The following is a 17,512-nucleotide window of genomic DNA, read 5'->3' on the forward strand; positions in this document are numbered from 1 at the left end:
TTCTCCCTTATTGATTTTTCTACCTTAATTTTCTGAAGAGCAACGTTATGGGACACGCAACAGAAATATTAGTTTTCGCCGGTATAGTTATATTAAGCTTGATTGTTATGTGCTTGATCAATCAAGTTCAAGAAAATCCATATATGGATGAAATTTTTCATATTCGGCAAGTTAAACATTACTGTCATGGAAATTTTTCAGTGGTAAGTATGGAGAGTTGAAAACAAGTTATATTCTCTTAACATCTTTGCTACTGTGGCGGTCAGATGGATTCGAGATAGCTCAGTTGGTAGAGCAACTGACTGGAGATTCAGGGGGCCCGGGGTCGAACCATCACGTTTTTCTACTTTTCTGTTACATTTGGTCAGCCAGTAAGGGGGGGGGGGGGGGGGGGGACTTGCAAGGCCTGCCTTCTTCAGGTTATGTGAATTCTGCAAATTCTTAATTAAGAAGTACTGGCAGGTCGAAAACTTTTTAAGGAGGGAGGAATGTAGAAGCTTGGGCAATATGGACCATTGATTTCGGCCTTGGTAGTGGTAGAGCACCTGACTAGTGATGCAGGGGTCCCAAGTTCTATTCACAGTCCATCAGTATATTTTCGTGATTAATTCCTCCTTTCACTACATTTGGTGTCGTGCCATGCCCTGGAAGTGACAGCTGAAAAACCTGCCAGGGATGACCCTGTGTCGGTGTCATCAGAAGCTGAAGACCTTTAAGGAGGGAGAAATGTGGCGGTCAGATGGTTTTGATCACCAGTAGCCAGATAGCACAGTTGGTAGAGCATCTGACTGGAGACTCAGGGTCCTGGGTTCAAATCCCAGTCTGATCTGTCACATTTTTCTCCTTTCCTGTTACACATTACATTAAAATGACAAAATATTTAATGACAACCACAATCAGCACACAGAATACGTACAGAAAGAACAAATAATTTCTGCTGACTGTTACCAGGAGTTAAAAAATATGTGGGTACGAGATCTGGCACTTAGAGTTTATGGGGCAGACCAGCTAATAATTGCTCACCAATAGTCCATTGGACCAGTAGTATTGAGCAGAAAAAATATTTGAAAAGTACAAAAATAAAAAAAAAAATCCCACATATTTCAAAAGCGAGTATTATTTATCATTTCTTCTAATTAAAAGCACAACTTGAACACTAGTTTACTACACAGTACAATTAAGTCACATCAGCTAAATGTTTTAGTGTTATTTAAAATTAAAGCAGCATTCAGATTTTACAGTGCAATTCAAAAGAAAAAGTCACTAAATGAGATGATGAGTAAACACAGGGTCAACAAACATTGTTAGCTCACCTGAGCTGAAAGCTCAAGTGAGCTTTTCTGATCACATTTTGTCCGTAGTCTGTCTGTCCGTCCGTCCGTCCGTCTGTAAACTTTTCACATTTTCGACTTCTTCTCCAGAACCACTGGGCCAATTTCAACCAAACTTGCCACAAAGCATCCTTGGGTGAAGGGGGTTCAAGTTTGTTCAAATGAAGGGCCATGCCCTCTTCCAAGGGGAGATAATTAAGAATAAGTGAAAATTTGGTGTCTTCTTTTAAAAATCTTCTTCTCAAGAACCACAGGGCCAGAAAAGTTGAAACTTATGGGAAACCTTCGTTACATAGTGTAGATTCAAGTTTGTTCAAATCATGACCCCCGGGGGTAGGGTGGGGCCACTATGGGGGATCAAAGTTTTACATAGGAATACATAGGAAAATTCTTTAAAAATCTTCTTCTCAAGAACAACAAAGCCACAATTAGTCATATTGATATGAAATCATCCTCAGGTAATGTAGATTCAAGTTTGTCCAAATCATGACCCCCGGGGGTAGGGTGGGGCCACAATGGGGGATCAAAGTTTTACATAGGAATATATAGGAAAATTCTTTAAAAATCTTCTTCTCAAGAACAACAAAGTCACAATTAGTCATATTGATATGAAATCATCCTCAGAGTAGTGTAGATTTAAGTTTGTTCAAATCATGACCCCCGGGGGTAGGGTGGGTCCACAATTCCGTTTCAAGAATAGCAAAACCATGATTAGTTATATGAATATAGAAGCATCCTCAGAAAGTTTAGATTCAATTTCATTCAAAACATGGCAACTGGGGATAGGTTATGCCTAGAACAGTTGATCAAAGCTTTACGTATGAATATATAGAAGAAGAAATCTGCTGACAAAGAACAGCAGGGCCATATTGACTCAGGTGAGCGTTGTGGCCCATGGGCCTCTTGTTTCAGATTTGTTTTAATTCATTTGTCAAGTGAATTAACATTATAGACTAGTGAATTTCAGTTCAGTAGTCCAGTAATTTCAAGCTCAGTAGTCTTAGGTCATATGAATGTTTATGGAAATTTTAAACCCCTGTGTTACCCCCACTTTATATTTTGATGTGGGGGAAAGAGTCAGAAGAGGCCCCATTTGAAAATAAACCTTGAATTCCATGCAGCCGACTGGTGTTGCAACATTCCTTACTTTTGCTTCCTAACTTGAAACGTTTGTCCACTGCTAAAAATTTTAGTAGGCTTCCCAGTCCAGTTGACTAAGTCTAAGAGAAACTCATGACATCATCTTTTACATTACTTATTATGACATACTGTATGTGTACTTAAAAAAGTGGGCTTCATATTTTAGTTACTTTGGCACAGACAACAATATGTTAATCCATGAATACTGGTAAGAAATCATTTATATATACAATATAAGGCATGGACATGTGTAGCGCTAATTCATGATTACACCAACAACTCCATACTAAGTGATTGTGCTAAATTTTGAAAACACCAATTCATGTACATGTACAGTAACTCATTAACTCATATGTCATTAAATATGAAAAAGTCACTGCTTCTGAGTGATGAAGAACATGCATGACTGTAAAGATAAATATTTAAGTCAATACAAGTAGAACTGTCATGACACCAGTATCAGGAAAACCATTATCAATATTTTGAAATTTTTGCTTTCTCCAATGAAATTTCTTCATGTAAATTTACATAATTTTCTTTCAGTGGGATCCAATGATAACAACCCTCCCTGGTTTATATTTAGTAACAGTTGGAATCTTGAAGCCCATAATTCTCCTTCTGGGTGCTGAATCGGTGTGTTCTGTAATGGGTCTCCGATTCATAAATGTTTTGTTCCAGGCCGGAACCTTCTACGTACTGAAAGAGATCTATAAAACAATCCACTCACCACCGACAGGGGAGAAGGTAATATAAATGTTAAAAATTATTAATTCATCATTCATTATTATGAGTGTATGCTGTATACCAACTTATTCACGTGCGAGGAATATCCATGAGTTTTGCGACACACTTTAACTCGCAAATACCATTTATTTTGCATTGTAATTGAAGAGAATGTTTCCTCAATCGCAAAAATTAATCGTCGCAGATTGATTTCAAACTGACGAACCGTGAATAATAGTTGGTTTACAGTACATGGTATAGGGTGCAGAAATTTCAACAATGGGGATCACTTTTGGCAGTACAGATAAGGAACTCATGATAGATGGCAGACGTGATACTAAGCCACATAAAATTAATTTTTTGATTCTCATCTTAGCCTGTTCTTCTCATATCTGTGTAGGCATCAATGATATGTAAACATATATCACACATAAATATATTATTATTCAGAATTACCTATAAATGCCTTATTCTTAGTAAAATACATTTTTTATTGCAGGATGTCATTAGGATGGCCCTGATTACTGCTGTGACCTTGACCTTGTTCCCTTTGCTCTACTTTTTCACCTTTTTGTACTACACTGACCCAGGATCCACATTCTTTGTGCTTCTGATGTATCTGTTTCATCTTCGTGGAAATAAATCCTTGGCAGCTTTTATGGGAGGAGAATCCATTTTGTTTCGTCAGTCGAATGTTATCTGGGTCGTCTTCATGGCAGGTTTAACAGCAGCAGACATCGTTCAGGAATGGATGAAAAGCCAAACTCATGTGAAGAAAAAAGACAAGACATCAACTCCTACCTCAGAAGGACAAGTCATCTTTAATTTCTTAAAACTTCTGTTCACAAACTTTAAATCAACACCACAGAATATCCTAAAACTAGTATGCCATATACTTATGGGGTCTTTTTATTACATTAGTGTTATAGGCCTTTTCGGGTTATTTGTACACTATAATGGGGGGATCGTTGTGGGGGATAAATCTCAACATGAGGCCTGTTTAAACTATCCCCAAGTCTTCTATTTTGTTTCCTTTACTGTGTTGTTTTTAAGTCCATACACGATCAGTCCCTCACGAATCGCCAACTTCATCCTGTTCTGTGTAAATCACATTCCATTTACTGTAGCGTTCTTGTCAGTGTCATATGCCCTAGTCAATAAATATACCTATGTTCATCTATACTTAATATCAGACAACAGGCATTATACATTCTATGTTTGGAATAAAATCTATGAGTCAAGAATACCATACATTAGATATGCCTTGATCCCAGCTTATTATTATGGAATCTTCTCCCTATTTCAAACAATGAAACACAAAAATGTCTTTTGGAAAATAGTTTTCTCAGTATGTTTGTTGGCAGCTACGATACCTCAGAAACTGTTAGAATTTCGTTACTTTATTTTGCCTTACCTAATATACAGAGTAAATGTTAAGGATGTTTCTTGGATGAACTTGCTGTTAGAAGTCATAATTTATGTGTTAGTGAATGTCTTTACGATATATATGTTTATTGCCAGACCTTTTAAATGGGGAGACAATGTTGAATTACAACGATTTATGTGGTAAATTATTTGTGTTAAAAAATTTGTGTACAGTAAAACTCCTTTGAAAGAAGATGTTGTAGTCTTTAATGATGAAGCGGCCCTCACGCTTTGGTGGTCATTTGATGGAATGAAATATTTTGAAATATTTTGAAAGCGAAAATTCAAAATTACAGTTTGATCAAGTGAAAGATGATAAGTGATAGGGCCTTTTAAGCTCACCTGGATAAATTTCATTCAAACTTGGCACAAAGCATCCTTGGGTAATGGATATTCAATTTTATCTTTTGAAGGGCCAAGTCCATGTCAAGAGTATGTAACTTAAGGAAATAGCAAAAATAGGATGGCGTTGTTTTAAAATCTTCCCAAGAACCACTGGGTCAGAAAAAAAAATTTCTATTAAAGCTATAGAACGGAACTCTAAAAATCTTCTCAATATAAGAACACTGCATCAATAAGTCAAATTGATATGCTTGCATCCCTATGTAGTGCAGATTCAAATTTGCTCAAAATCACCCCAGGGCTAGGGAGGGGCACACTAAGAGGTCGGTCTGATATAGGAGAGTTTAATAGAAGAATCCTTATAAATCTTTCAAGAACAGAAGGGATGCAATTGTTCATACATAACAAGTACTTTGCATTTATTTAAAATGTACATAAGTATTCATATAAGTACCTTGTACATTTATTTAATCAATATACACATTACCAGGTATAGTGAATATTCAAGTTTGTTCAAATCATGGCCTCTGGGGCTAGAGTTAAAATTTTGAAATTCTTTAAAAATCTGAAGAACAACAGGAATCACAATTTTATATTGATATTAACAATGATTGACTTAAGTTTGTATAAGTCAGTGTCCCTGGGGCAAGTATGCAGCCAAAGTAGAGAATTAAAGTTTGACATGGGAATAAACAGGAAAAGTTCTTTAAAATCTTCTATTAAAGCATAGTAAGCTTTACAGTTCACACAGGTGAGCATTGTGGCCTATGGGTCTTTGTTCCAGATTCTGTGACTCAGCACATTAAAACAACTAGGAAAGATAACCCAAGTAAATGCCATGGGGAAAAAATAGGAAAGTTGTAGATAAAAATGTTGAATTGCAGAAGTATGCTTTATCATGTTACAGTTCCATGACTGACTTCCATTAGTTTAAGGTAGTATGGGATACCTCTACGTTATGACGTATTTCCGTTTGAAGTATTGTTTTGATTTGCATGAGTGCTTATTATCGGGTCAAAATTTGTAGATACACCGTTGAAAAGAACACTCTGAAGCCTATTTCAATGCAACTTCTCACAAGTCGGCATTTTAAGTAAAAACAGACAAAAAAATCGCAAGTATATAAATTTATTATAATTGTACAATGGACATTTAAAAAAGCAAACCCCTGTAAAAGGTAGTTTCAGCGTTGCTGCTTTTGAACACTTTTAAGCAAAAGCTGTATTTCAATTGTTTGAGTAACTGTACAGCACCTTGTGTGCAGTGAGACATGGATAAGTGCGATTACTTCACATTGTGCTGAATTATCACCAATCAATTATCACGTTTACCAGAGCTGGACTTTTTTGTTATTTAATTCAAGAAGTAACTGTTTGGTCACAAATCAGCTAGCTGTTGTATATAGTCCCAAAACGTTCAGATGAATGCAATTGCTCTGAACAAGACACGTCCTGGAAAGCGATTGTCCATGCATTGTTTTCAAAACCGCTCAAAGTTGAAAACTACAAAGTGCGATTTTTTTATGGTTGGGAAAAAATGCTCATCATTTCTAAAACAGCACCCAGGTTTTTTCAACCCTTGGAAAATAAAGAAGGATAACTCTTCTGTTCGGATCTTTTAATTCAAAAAAATTTAAATGCATTTTATATTTTCCATTTATATATATATTTTCAATTTGTTTATTTCACTTTGCTAACATATTAAGATACATTCTTATTGTAGACTTCCATGAAATGTTATCCGTCTGTTTTCAAGAAATAAAGTTTTCCCAGTTTTTTACGCTTATTTTTTGTTGAAAATTAAAAAAAATACTAAGACATATTTCTTGTCATTTTTGTTTTTATAAACACTTTATATTAGCAAACGCCTGCCTATAATATTAAGCTTATGAAAAAAGAATTATGCAAGAAAAAAAATCGTTTTTGTATTTCTCATTAAAATAATAAAAAAATTATTAAAATTACACTTTAATATACTGAAAGGTGGGGGTATTTCAAATCCTTCTAATTTGGGTACATAAATATGTAGGAGAAGTTTCGTTTGGTATCCCATAACACCTTAAGTATATGCCTCTCAGAGAAAACACTAGTTATACTGGTTTATTGCCACTTATTACCATCTAGAGCTATGCAGACCTATTAGTAAAATGGGTTAAGGGAACTAATTTTGCGTTTATTTTTAAAACAGAAAACTTAAATGATTCCTCCTGTATCCTTGTGCAAACACTCCTTTTCTGACCACGGAAATTTTTAAATATCTAATTGAACAAAATGTACTAGGATTTAAGCTTTTCATCTAGCCTGACTTACTTCAACTTTCAACTTTCTGTCACAATGAGACATGCAATATCCAATGGCTCCTTTGACATCTGAACCACTGACCTCTTGAACATGTTGAAATTAGGGCTTTATATTTAACACAAAATAGTCATCTGCTACACGTCTTCCAGACTTTGCAAATTGCACATCTAATATACAAGTACATATCTTTTAAATCCATGATCAGATGGTGACAATGACACATCTGTTTGGGATGTGTAAATACAATACGTACATGTAAAAACTTTCAATGAGCTGTGTCATATCCTGGATACCCAATCACTCAATTTTAGCATATTAGATTACTTCTAAATAAAATCATGCTTCCACTCCTTAGTCCTTGGAAACACCTGTCATAAATGTTCTCAAATACATAAATATTAAATGTACATTTCTTATTTATTGATCAATTCATTATAGATTTACAGTAATGCTCAAAATTATACTCAATATAAATTGAATTGTGTACTTGTACACATACATGTATAAGGATATCCTATTGCAGTTGTGGGAAAAAGGAGTAACTTTGCATACAGTCATGTTTTATAGAAAAAAAAAAGAACATTTATTTAATAAAATGGTCATCATTGATGCACAATGTACATTTTTCACAGAGATCTCCTGTAGGTAGAACAAAGAAACTTTTAAAACTATGCATGTTGTTATGATGCAAATAATATTAAAATTGACACTTCTCAATAGAGTACTTTGACAGAAGTGGACACTGTAGCTATAACAAAAATAATAATTTTTTGAAAGTGTTTGATTTCCCTTGTTCGAGATAATATTGAGGCCTTAGAGATATAACACTGATCATCTACACAGAAAAACAAAAACACATGAAGCAGGTAACTCTAAATCTCAAATCCATCCACAGAATAAAAACCAAGATTATTTTTAAATATTTCATTTAAATAACAAGAGCGTAAAACTGATAACAAAAAAAAATTAACGTTTAACAGACTCTGAAATGTACCTGTATCTAAGTACAAAGATCTGAGGATTCATTATTTCGAATGATCCAACTTTATCCAACAATTTTCATAGCTTCAGAATTTTTTCAATTGACAGTGAAAAAAACAATTTAATCATCAAAATGGTCTACAGTTTGTAAACATACAAGTTGTGAACGACATGAGACCTGAACTTGATGAAACATTTCACGAACACAGCAAGACCTCACTTGTACAAAAATATTCTGAAACCCTGTCTTCTACAAATCTGAGAACTACAGACAATTATATTATATCATCTAATTTTTTTTTTTTAAATGTTTCACATAAAGTCAACTTTTCTTTAAAATTACAGTACTGTACAATTTAACAAAAAAGTGTCTAAAATTTCTAATGCTTCACTGAAATACCAACACGTACAAGACCACAGAATCCACATAATCTATAGAGTATAAAAATAATTTTAAATTCAGCTTCAGTTAATTAAAATATCTATTAGTCCAGAGAGACTTTCTCAAACTACTAAAATTGTTTGCGCTAGTTGATATGTAAGCACTTTCTAAATTGCATGCCTTAAAGATTTTGTTTTATTCAATTCCATAAAAAAAACATGGCTTAAAAAATCTCTATCAAAAAATGGGTAAATTTTACTTAACCAACATGTATATAAGCAGCAAATCACAACATTTGTTAACCTCTTGGCAGATAATTTAGATTTTTTTCTTATTTGAGCATGGCAAAGGAGAGGAGCATATCACATTCCTATCATAACAGAGAAAAAAAGAAAATCTTGTAAAATTCTGATTCAAATCACAAATAAATTAACGCAACTTCCATGGACCTGTCCTGGATCTGTGGGAGTCATTTAACCTAACATTCGAGTATTGTCATGACAACTTCCAATCAGATGCCTTTTAACATAGTCACATTCACTCACATACACACCTCAAATTCATACTGCTCAGTGATTGGTCATTTCATCTTCACTCCCAAGAAACGTCTATGTGGTCCATGAATGAAAATTGTGTGCTAAATGAAACCATTTTTTTTTCGCATGTTCTTTCATGAAGATAAACAATTTTTACAGAGAAGAAGTTATTCCTATTAGCAACCACATCCACTGTCCTGCTTTTTTGTATCGTTTGTAAGTTTAATCTGGTCTGGAAACTCGTTATACAACTCGACTTCTGTTTCTTGAGCCAGGGCATTCTTAGCAACTGTTTGGAAAGCTTGTTCTACATTAATGGCTTCTTTTGCACTCGTCTCAAAGTAAGGAATCTCCCCTTTACTATTGCACCAACTCTGTGCTCTCTTTGCAGTTACCTGTTTTATTCAAACATTCACAATTAAAATAATTTTCTAAGTATAAAGTACAAAAAAATTTTGTTACTTCAACTGAGACCATGGTGAACATTAAAATGTACGATGAAAAGGCTACATGTACAAGAATATAATATTTCTTTTTCAGTATATCCAACTATCATTATGTAATATCCCATCTAAAATATGGATCTCTTCTTTTTTTATATATAAATACTTCTAATCCACTGTAAATACATGTGTCATGAAATATATCAATGAGAAATCTTACCGCCCTATTTTCCAAGTCAATTTTATTTCCTATGACAACGAATGGGAAATTTTCGGGGTCTCTTGGGCTAGCCTGGATGAGGAATTCATCCCTCCAACTGTCCAGGGATTTGAATGTGTTTGGCATGGTGACATCAAAAACAAGAACACAACAGTCTGCCCCTCTGTAAAAAGCCACACCCAGTGATTGAAATCTCTCTTGTCCCGCTGTATCCCAAATCTGTTGATGAAAAAATATAAAATCAACAAAAGCTAGTCATTATGCTTAATAATTTATAATTATTGCTAGTATTTCATATCTGAGTCACTTTTGCCTGCAAATAAGCTTTTATTTCATGGGGATCATGTAAGTTCTTTATCAATATGGCACTTAAATTTACTGATTCAAAGCTTTGGTTCAAAAACATAGATAATCAAAGATTATTAAGCTAATCTCAAGGAATGTTATCTATAAGTAAGGCATATCTTACATCATATTATTTTTTCTAGTTAAGACTGCGTAACATTAACCGGCAAAATTGGAAATATGCAGCTTACGTCATTTCCATCTGTTAAGTCAAAACATTTAATGATAGACAATGGAATGGGCGGGTGCAATTCAACACGGACGTCCATGAAAACATTGGATTGAAATTCTAGTTTGAAATTCATTTTCAATCCACCTGAGCTGTTTTCAAATGCAAAGTGTGAATGTATGATTCAAAAGACACATGATTTCAATTCCAAAATACATGTTGTTTGAAATTCACATTTATTTGAGTTTTTTAGCCTATAATTTTAAGGACATGTCAAAGTCATAGAAGTCAGAGATGATTTTTTTTCAGGGGACGGCTATTTGATTCTAGAAGGGGGGGGGGGGGGTTTGGCAAAAATGGTCGAGTCAGATCAGGCCTTCACATGATAAAATATATTTATTTCTAGGGATGACAAGATCGAGCTATTTTCTTTAGTTTTGTTTTCACTGAAAAAAAGTTGAAGAATCAAAAACAGGGAGGGGTTGTCCAAACTAAAAAAAAAAACTTTCTTTTTTTATTTCCAAGATCGTTCAGCCCCCCTCCCCCCCCAAAAAAAAACATGCATGCACAAACCTAACAGAAATCAAATATTCTCCCTTTATATTTCTTTTAAAACACTGGACAGAAATTCTGATTTAAATAAATTTCAAACTATTCCGAAATTGAAATTATTTGTTCTTTGCGTCAATCAGTAACACCATGATTCTAGCGTAGCTGCGGTGGATTGAAAATGAATTTCAAACTAGAATTTCAATCCAATGTTTTCATGGACGTCCATGCCAAATTGCACCCGCCCATTCCCTTGTCTATCATTAAAAGTTTTGACTGTAACAGATGGAAATGACATAAGCTACATATTTCCAATTTTGCCAGTTAATGTTCCACGGTCTTAGTGTGCATCCAAAATCAATATCCATGCAAGTTGGTTTGAGTAAGACCTGTAGAATTTTGGAAATGGACCTGCTCCAAAAACTTTAACCTGTTCACTAATCAAGAAAATGTCTGTCAGTTCCAACATCCAAAGCAAGTCTGGAAGTGTCCATCCCTAGATGCATCATCCATGCAAGTTTAATCACAACAGGCCAAAAAACTATAGAGCTACTCCAAAAACAATACCGTGCTCACTCATCTGGAAAATATAGGTCAAATTCAGCATCCAAAGCTCGTCTGGAAGTGTCCATCCCTAGACACATCATCCATGCAAGTTTGGTCCAGGTAGGGCTTATAGTTACTTGGGAATAGACTTGCTCCTAAAACATTAACTGGGACACCAATGCCGGGGGTAAAGCATAAGCTCAGCTCGACTTTGTCGAGGTGAGCTAAAAATATACACACACTGCATAATCATGGACTATTAAATTTCAGATGTTCCTATTACTACAGACAGTTGGACACTAAATTTGATCAAGTCAATGATGCATAATACCCCAATTAGATTTCTTCAATTTTCACATATTTTATGTTGTGTAAGGTTTCAACATATCTTTGGTCCAGAGTGATCTCTGCTGTCTTACAGGACTCAAGAGTTACAAAATTTAATTTCAGAATGTTTTATAACTGCCAGGTGTGTACGGAGTTTTACCTGCATTGTCACTAATCTGTCCTCTACCATCACTTCTTTGGTCAGGAAATCAGCTCCAATGGTAGCTTTATACTGGTTACTGAACTTTTTGTTTACATACTGGTTCATAAGAGATGTCTTTCCAACACTGAATTGAAAAAACGGAAAAAAAGATCTTGTCACGTTACTCTGAACAAAGAAATCAGCATTTTGTTTTAGTTTGCATGATTCAAAATTTCTAAATGTTTAAGTTCCATTCATATATCAGCATAATAACAGACCAAATACATACATACCAGGAATTCCATATGGTTTTGAAATGATATTTTAACATTAATGTACCCTGTAACCTTGAACACATACACATGGTGCATTCATGATGCTTTTAAAATTTAAAATCATACATTTAATTTTGAATTGTATCTCCTTGCAGCTAAATCCTACGTAAAAGGACTTAAATTTCCTAGATTTTGAAGAAAATTTGAAGCATGAATTCATGATGAAAAAGTCAATTGGAAAACTGCTTCTTTTATCATGTTTATGTATAAAAGTATGAACATTGGAAGAACTAAGTCAAGGTTAAACTACCTGACATGTTTTCTTTGACAATACACCTTGATCTAAAGTAAGTACTAAAATACCTATTTGCCCAATAACAACATTTTAAAAGTGAAACTACATAATTTAGGTTTGTTTTCAAAATTGGAGGGGAAAAAGTATTTTGTTTGACACTGCTTAGTGAAACAGAAAAAAATATGATGAAATGATAAAAGTCAAAAGCAATATTTTTACTTTCCTTTCGGTTGCAAAAGAGAAAATAAAAAAAACATTCAATTTATTTTGTCTTTAAAGGATAGCCAAAAAAAAAAAAAAAAATGAAGATGGATATTGCAAATTATATCCATTACAAAGATATTAATTATGACATTTTTTCTCTGTATTTTAAGAGTAACTTACCCACTGTCCCCTAGTATAATGACTTTTAGCAACACCTTCTTCCTTGAAGCCATAATACTGTCCTGAAAATATCCAAAAAATCTCAGTTATATTTTTTTTTCATTACTGTACAGTACTATTTATATATCTCCTTAAATTTTTAATATGTGTTCACCTGCATTGATTTTTTTCTCTCCTAAGATGACCATCTCCATAAACTTTAAAACCCATGAAGTTCATGAAGGTGTATTATACAAAATTAACACCCATAATAATATTTTACTACTGAAAAAAAATCATACCCTTGTTATTGTTATGTCTATAATCAAGCTCCATGTTCATTCTATACATTCAAACTAAAAACTCGGGTCTAACTCAAAACAGCCTTTGTTGCCAAATTTTAAACAAGGCAAAAATGAAATAACATGCATTGTGAAAATTTTCCATACACTGTAAACGAGCTTCACCTATCAAGTGTCAACAGTCTCATTGTACCAGGGCATCACATACACCATGTGTACTCATGCTTTTTAATTTTTCTTTCACATAGATAAAGTAAATCAAATGTTTCCCCCATGAGATGATGGTTTAAACACCAAGCTTACAAAACAAAGCATGCCCTAAGTTATCTTTGAATAAAAGACTTCCTCTGTTTATTTTCTTCCTTAGATCAGATGTAACAGACCTCTATTATACGACACAAATCTTCACAATCAAAACGAAACTTGCTGGTGTAAAGAATAACCTCAGGTATCAAAATCTAAATTTTAACTTACCACTTTGGTGATCGCCCAAATTTGAATACATTTTTTTTTCAATAATTATACATAGAAAAGCACACAATGAAAGAAGTTTCTATTTATAAACATAGTCAGCTGATCACCACTTGATGTTATCAACGGCCAAGAATCAAAGCGTTAGGAAACTTAATAAAATATCATTAAATGTTTTCTCCTAAACAAAAACTCATCAATACATTTAAAAAACATTGACATGTCAAATATCCAGTACTTTTTTCACGTAAAGAAGAAATAAGAAAAATTACACATGAATCCTTGACTAAACCAAAGATTTCACCAATAATTTCCTTCAATACTGAAGCTTTTATAATAAATGATTTCTACACAAGTCATAGAGAGCATTAAGCTTTGCTAAAACCGTACCTGTTTAACACAATAACGATCAACAATGAGTTTCTTTGTGAGTGATGAATATAGAAAATTATTTCATCTACGAATGACACCTCCAATATGGCTCCTACAGTCTCGTGACCTGTGACGTCATTCAAACTTCCGACCTCATTTTCGATCCATTATGTCAGCCTCCAGTGAATCTAAACGTGACTTTGTGTCATCTGAACTTGGGACTAAGGACTAGTAATGTCATTATGGACACCTGTTACAATTTATTATGTTGATACTAGAATATTGCTTTTTTAAGTTGTGATTCAAGGTCCTTGTTATTTCAAGGAAAATTATTCACAGTTGCTAGTTGACATGCATGTGCAGAATAAACATGGTAAAATTTATCTTTCAGTTGGGATGAAACTTATGACAGAGAAATCAAATCTTTCAATGACTTCGGAGATGTTGGTGAAATATGGTAACTTTTCACTTAATAATCTTATAAATATTTTTTATAAATTTATTTTATTCATGTGGTTATGCAGGCCGGAATTAAAATAAATGCCTTTTTTAACAACTGAATAAACATCATATTGTGCATTGCATTTTATCAAAAAATAATAGGAAAGGAGGTGTGCATACTAACTGATTAACACATATGAGAATTATGAGATGCACACAATTTACAATGCATAATTAAATTGAAACTGAAATGTATCTCAGATGATATCCATTTAGGAGTTAATTTTCCAGGCTTTTTCAAATCAATCACTGCTACAAGTTAACACACACTTTCATAGCAATGACTTAAAGAAATTCACCCAGTAGTGTAATATGATGAAAGAAAGCGAATTTTCATATTTTTTTCATACACCGTGTTCACAGTGTATGTTGCATAAAATTACACTATAATGAATGGTTAAAATCAAGTTTATCTGTGTATGCAGGATTTGTATGATGTTATTCTCAATTTATTATGATGAAATGCAAACTGAGAGAACCTCTCCATTCAGTTGTATTGAGTTGTATTGTATTTAAGGTCTTTAATAGATGAAGTGTGTGTCCAACCAAGTGATACATTTCATTGTTTTTTATTGCAGCTTAGGCAAATATGAAATATCTTTATATGGAAATCATATATTATTTTGCAAAGAAAGATTTGATATGATTGGCAGGTTTGGTGAGGACAGTCAGGAGAGGGTGCTGGATTGGCTGGAAGACTGTGACTTGGTGACAACAGATGACTCAGTGCTAGATCTTGGTTGTGGCAATGGAATGATGCTTATAGAAATGGTATTTGAATTCTGTATTTGTTCATTGAAATCATTGGATTGATAATTTAACATTGTAGCATATGAATTAGTTACATAACTTTTGACATATAATGATAATGCACTGGGAGATTTAACAGGCAAAAAAATTAAAGGAAAAAATAAAGAAAGTGAATATCAAAATATTTCTACATTCGGGTGTTTAGAATTATGTTCATATGTTTGATCTAAGTAATAAAGTTTGTGACAGTCATGAATTAAAACTACCTTTATTTTGTAATACTAATGATGTTAATGTAATTGATTTAGAGGTATCACTTTTTAGCACTTGTTCAAGTACACCCTAATATATGATTGATTAAAACAAAAAAATAAAAAAATCTTGGCTCTAAATACGCTAATTTATGATTACATTAAATACACTGTACATGATGAGGAAGATTACGCCAGATTTTGAGTGCTCTAATTAATGTACATTTATAGTAGCCATGGAATGATACTATGACATCAATAATGCATCAATTTTAACTTCGAGTGGCTGAGTCTCAGTAGAGCCACTTGTTATCGCAGTGACTAGCATGACAAAGTTCTTGATATATATATATATATATATATACACAATCCCATTTCTATGTATACACATTTCTGTGAACTCTTGATTAGGGACTGGAGACATCTACTATGCAAAATCTTATATTTACCGGTAATAAATCGCAATCTTATTTAGTTAAATACCAGGAATAAAAAAATGTTGATTCAGCAAGTCGTAATCAAGAGACCCAAATTTCTATTGTTGATTCAGGCAAGAAGAGGATACACCAGTTTGACTGGGGTCGACTACTCACAGGGAGCAATAGAGCTTGCCAAAGCCATAGCAGAGAAAGAGGAGATAACCTGTATAAACTACCAGGTCAGACATCAAAGTTGTCTACCCTTTAATCCTTTACAGGTTGCTGACCTATATTGCTGTTGACTGTATTTTTACAGGTTGCTGATTGTTGCATTTTTACAGGTTGCTGACCTAATTGCTGTTGACCATTTTTACAAATTGCTGACTTTGTGTAGCATTTTTACAGGTTGCTGACCTAATTGCTGCTGACTGTACGCAGAAGTATACATGCTTAACCAGACAGTATAAGATCGTCATTGACAAGGGAACATACGATGCTATTAGTCTTATTCCTGACAGTGAGGTAGAGGCTCGGCAAGTGTACCTTAAAACAGTGAAACACCTTGTTGCTGAGAATGGGATGTTTGTCATAACATCATGTAACTGGACCAAGGAACAATTGCTTCACTTTTGGAAAACTGGTAAGAAAAGTCTACAATTGTCAAACTTTTTATATTATGTTTGTGGCTGCACTAAATAATTTTTACAGAGTAATTATTCTAAATATATTAATAGATGAACATCGTTGATAAATCATTTATAGCTGAAATCCTTGTTACTCATGTCATGGACTTCTAGGGGTTTTAATAAAAATTGGAAGAGTACAGCTGTAAATTGAGGCATGTCATTGACTTTATAAACACATATTCCATGCTGGAACTTCAGATTGATCCAGAGAAAGACTTTTTTTTTCTTTTCTAGATTTTGAACTTTTTGAGAAGATACCGACTCCCAGTTTCCAGTTCGGAGGACAGAGTGGAAACACTGTGACTTCGTTGGTTTTAAAACCCAAACCCTGATATACTGTGCTGATAATTAAAGAAAATAACACTTTCTTCCCCTGGGAAAAATGTTTTTATAGCTCAGTTTTGTGAGATATTAAATCTGTGATACATCTTCTGAGATTTTTGTGTAAACATTTTGTAATGGTATGCTGAGATTGTTGAATCATGGTCATGAGGTGAAGGGTTCAGGCACAAGGGTGGATTTACTTACTGGAAATGCATTATTCATGATATTAATGATAAATTAGCCATTTAAATTCATAAGTTCTGGGTGGGGCTAATTCATATAACGCACATGCATAATATTTTTGAACATTTTTACCACTGGACATCATGCATACAAACTGCATGAAATTTTCTATCAAAATTTTTGAGATTCATATTCCCTGAGTTCAGACCCATGATGGGGCGAAGTTGGTCATGTAATGAGAATGCATTGATTATTCCTTTAAACTAGAAATATGTCCACAGGACATGAATGTCCTGCCCAAGGTAACTGGTATTGCAACATGAAAAAAATGTACCTTCCCTCTTTGGTCAATCTTCAAAAAGTGAAGGTCGAGGTCAAATGAAAAACAAAGTCATAGGGTTAATGTCAAAAACTTACAA

General features: G+C 33.8%; 3 protein-coding genes across 3 annotated transcripts; 2 read left to right on the top strand and 1 right to left on the bottom strand.

Moving 5' to 3' along the window:
- The first annotated feature begins 23 nt into the window (after positions 1-23).
- On the top strand, positions 24-4,812 carry LOC133184887 (putative Dol-P-Glc:Glc(2)Man(9)GlcNAc(2)-PP-Dol alpha-1,2-glucosyltransferase). Its single transcript, XM_061319962.1, has 3 exons — positions 24-203; positions 3,015-3,215; positions 3,694-4,812. Exons 1-3 carry the CDS (start codon positions 48-50, stop codon positions 4,762-4,764), a joined length of 1,428 nt encoding a protein of 475 aa, XP_061175946.1. The 5' UTR covers positions 24-47; the 3' UTR covers positions 4,765-4,812.
- A 2,847-nt stretch (positions 4,813-7,659) lies between these two features.
- Positions 7,660-14,099, bottom strand: LOC133184777 (ras-related protein rab7). Its single transcript, XM_061319838.1, has 5 exons — positions 13,998-14,099; positions 12,856-12,917; positions 11,920-12,046; positions 9,824-10,042; positions 7,660-9,555 (listed from the first exon to the last, which is right to left on the bottom strand). Exons 2-5 carry the CDS (start codon positions 12,906-12,908, stop codon positions 9,337-9,339), a joined length of 618 nt encoding a protein of 205 aa, XP_061175822.1. The 5' UTR covers positions 12,909-12,917; positions 13,998-14,099; the 3' UTR covers positions 7,660-9,336.
- LOC133184775 (EEF1A lysine methyltransferase 2-like) lies at positions 14,065-17,018 on the top strand. The gene is made up of 6 exons (XM_061319837.1): positions 14,065-14,210; positions 14,371-14,436; positions 15,134-15,251; positions 16,032-16,139; positions 16,306-16,540; positions 16,821-17,018. The coding sequence occupies exons 1-6, from the start codon at positions 14,149-14,151 to the stop codon at positions 16,916-16,918; spliced, it is 687 nt and encodes a 228-aa protein (XP_061175821.1). The 5' UTR covers positions 14,065-14,148; the 3' UTR covers positions 16,919-17,018.
- Positions 17,019-17,512: the final 494 nt, after the last annotated feature.

Source organism: Saccostrea echinata, unplaced genomic scaffold (genome assembly GCF_033153115.1).
Source record: "Saccostrea echinata isolate AGI-Se365-2 ecotype Australia unplaced genomic scaffold, CSIRO_AGI_Sech_v1 ptg000011l, whole genome shotgun sequence".
Lineage (NCBI taxonomy): Eukaryota > Metazoa > Mollusca > Bivalvia > Ostreida > Ostreidae > Saccostrea > Saccostrea echinata.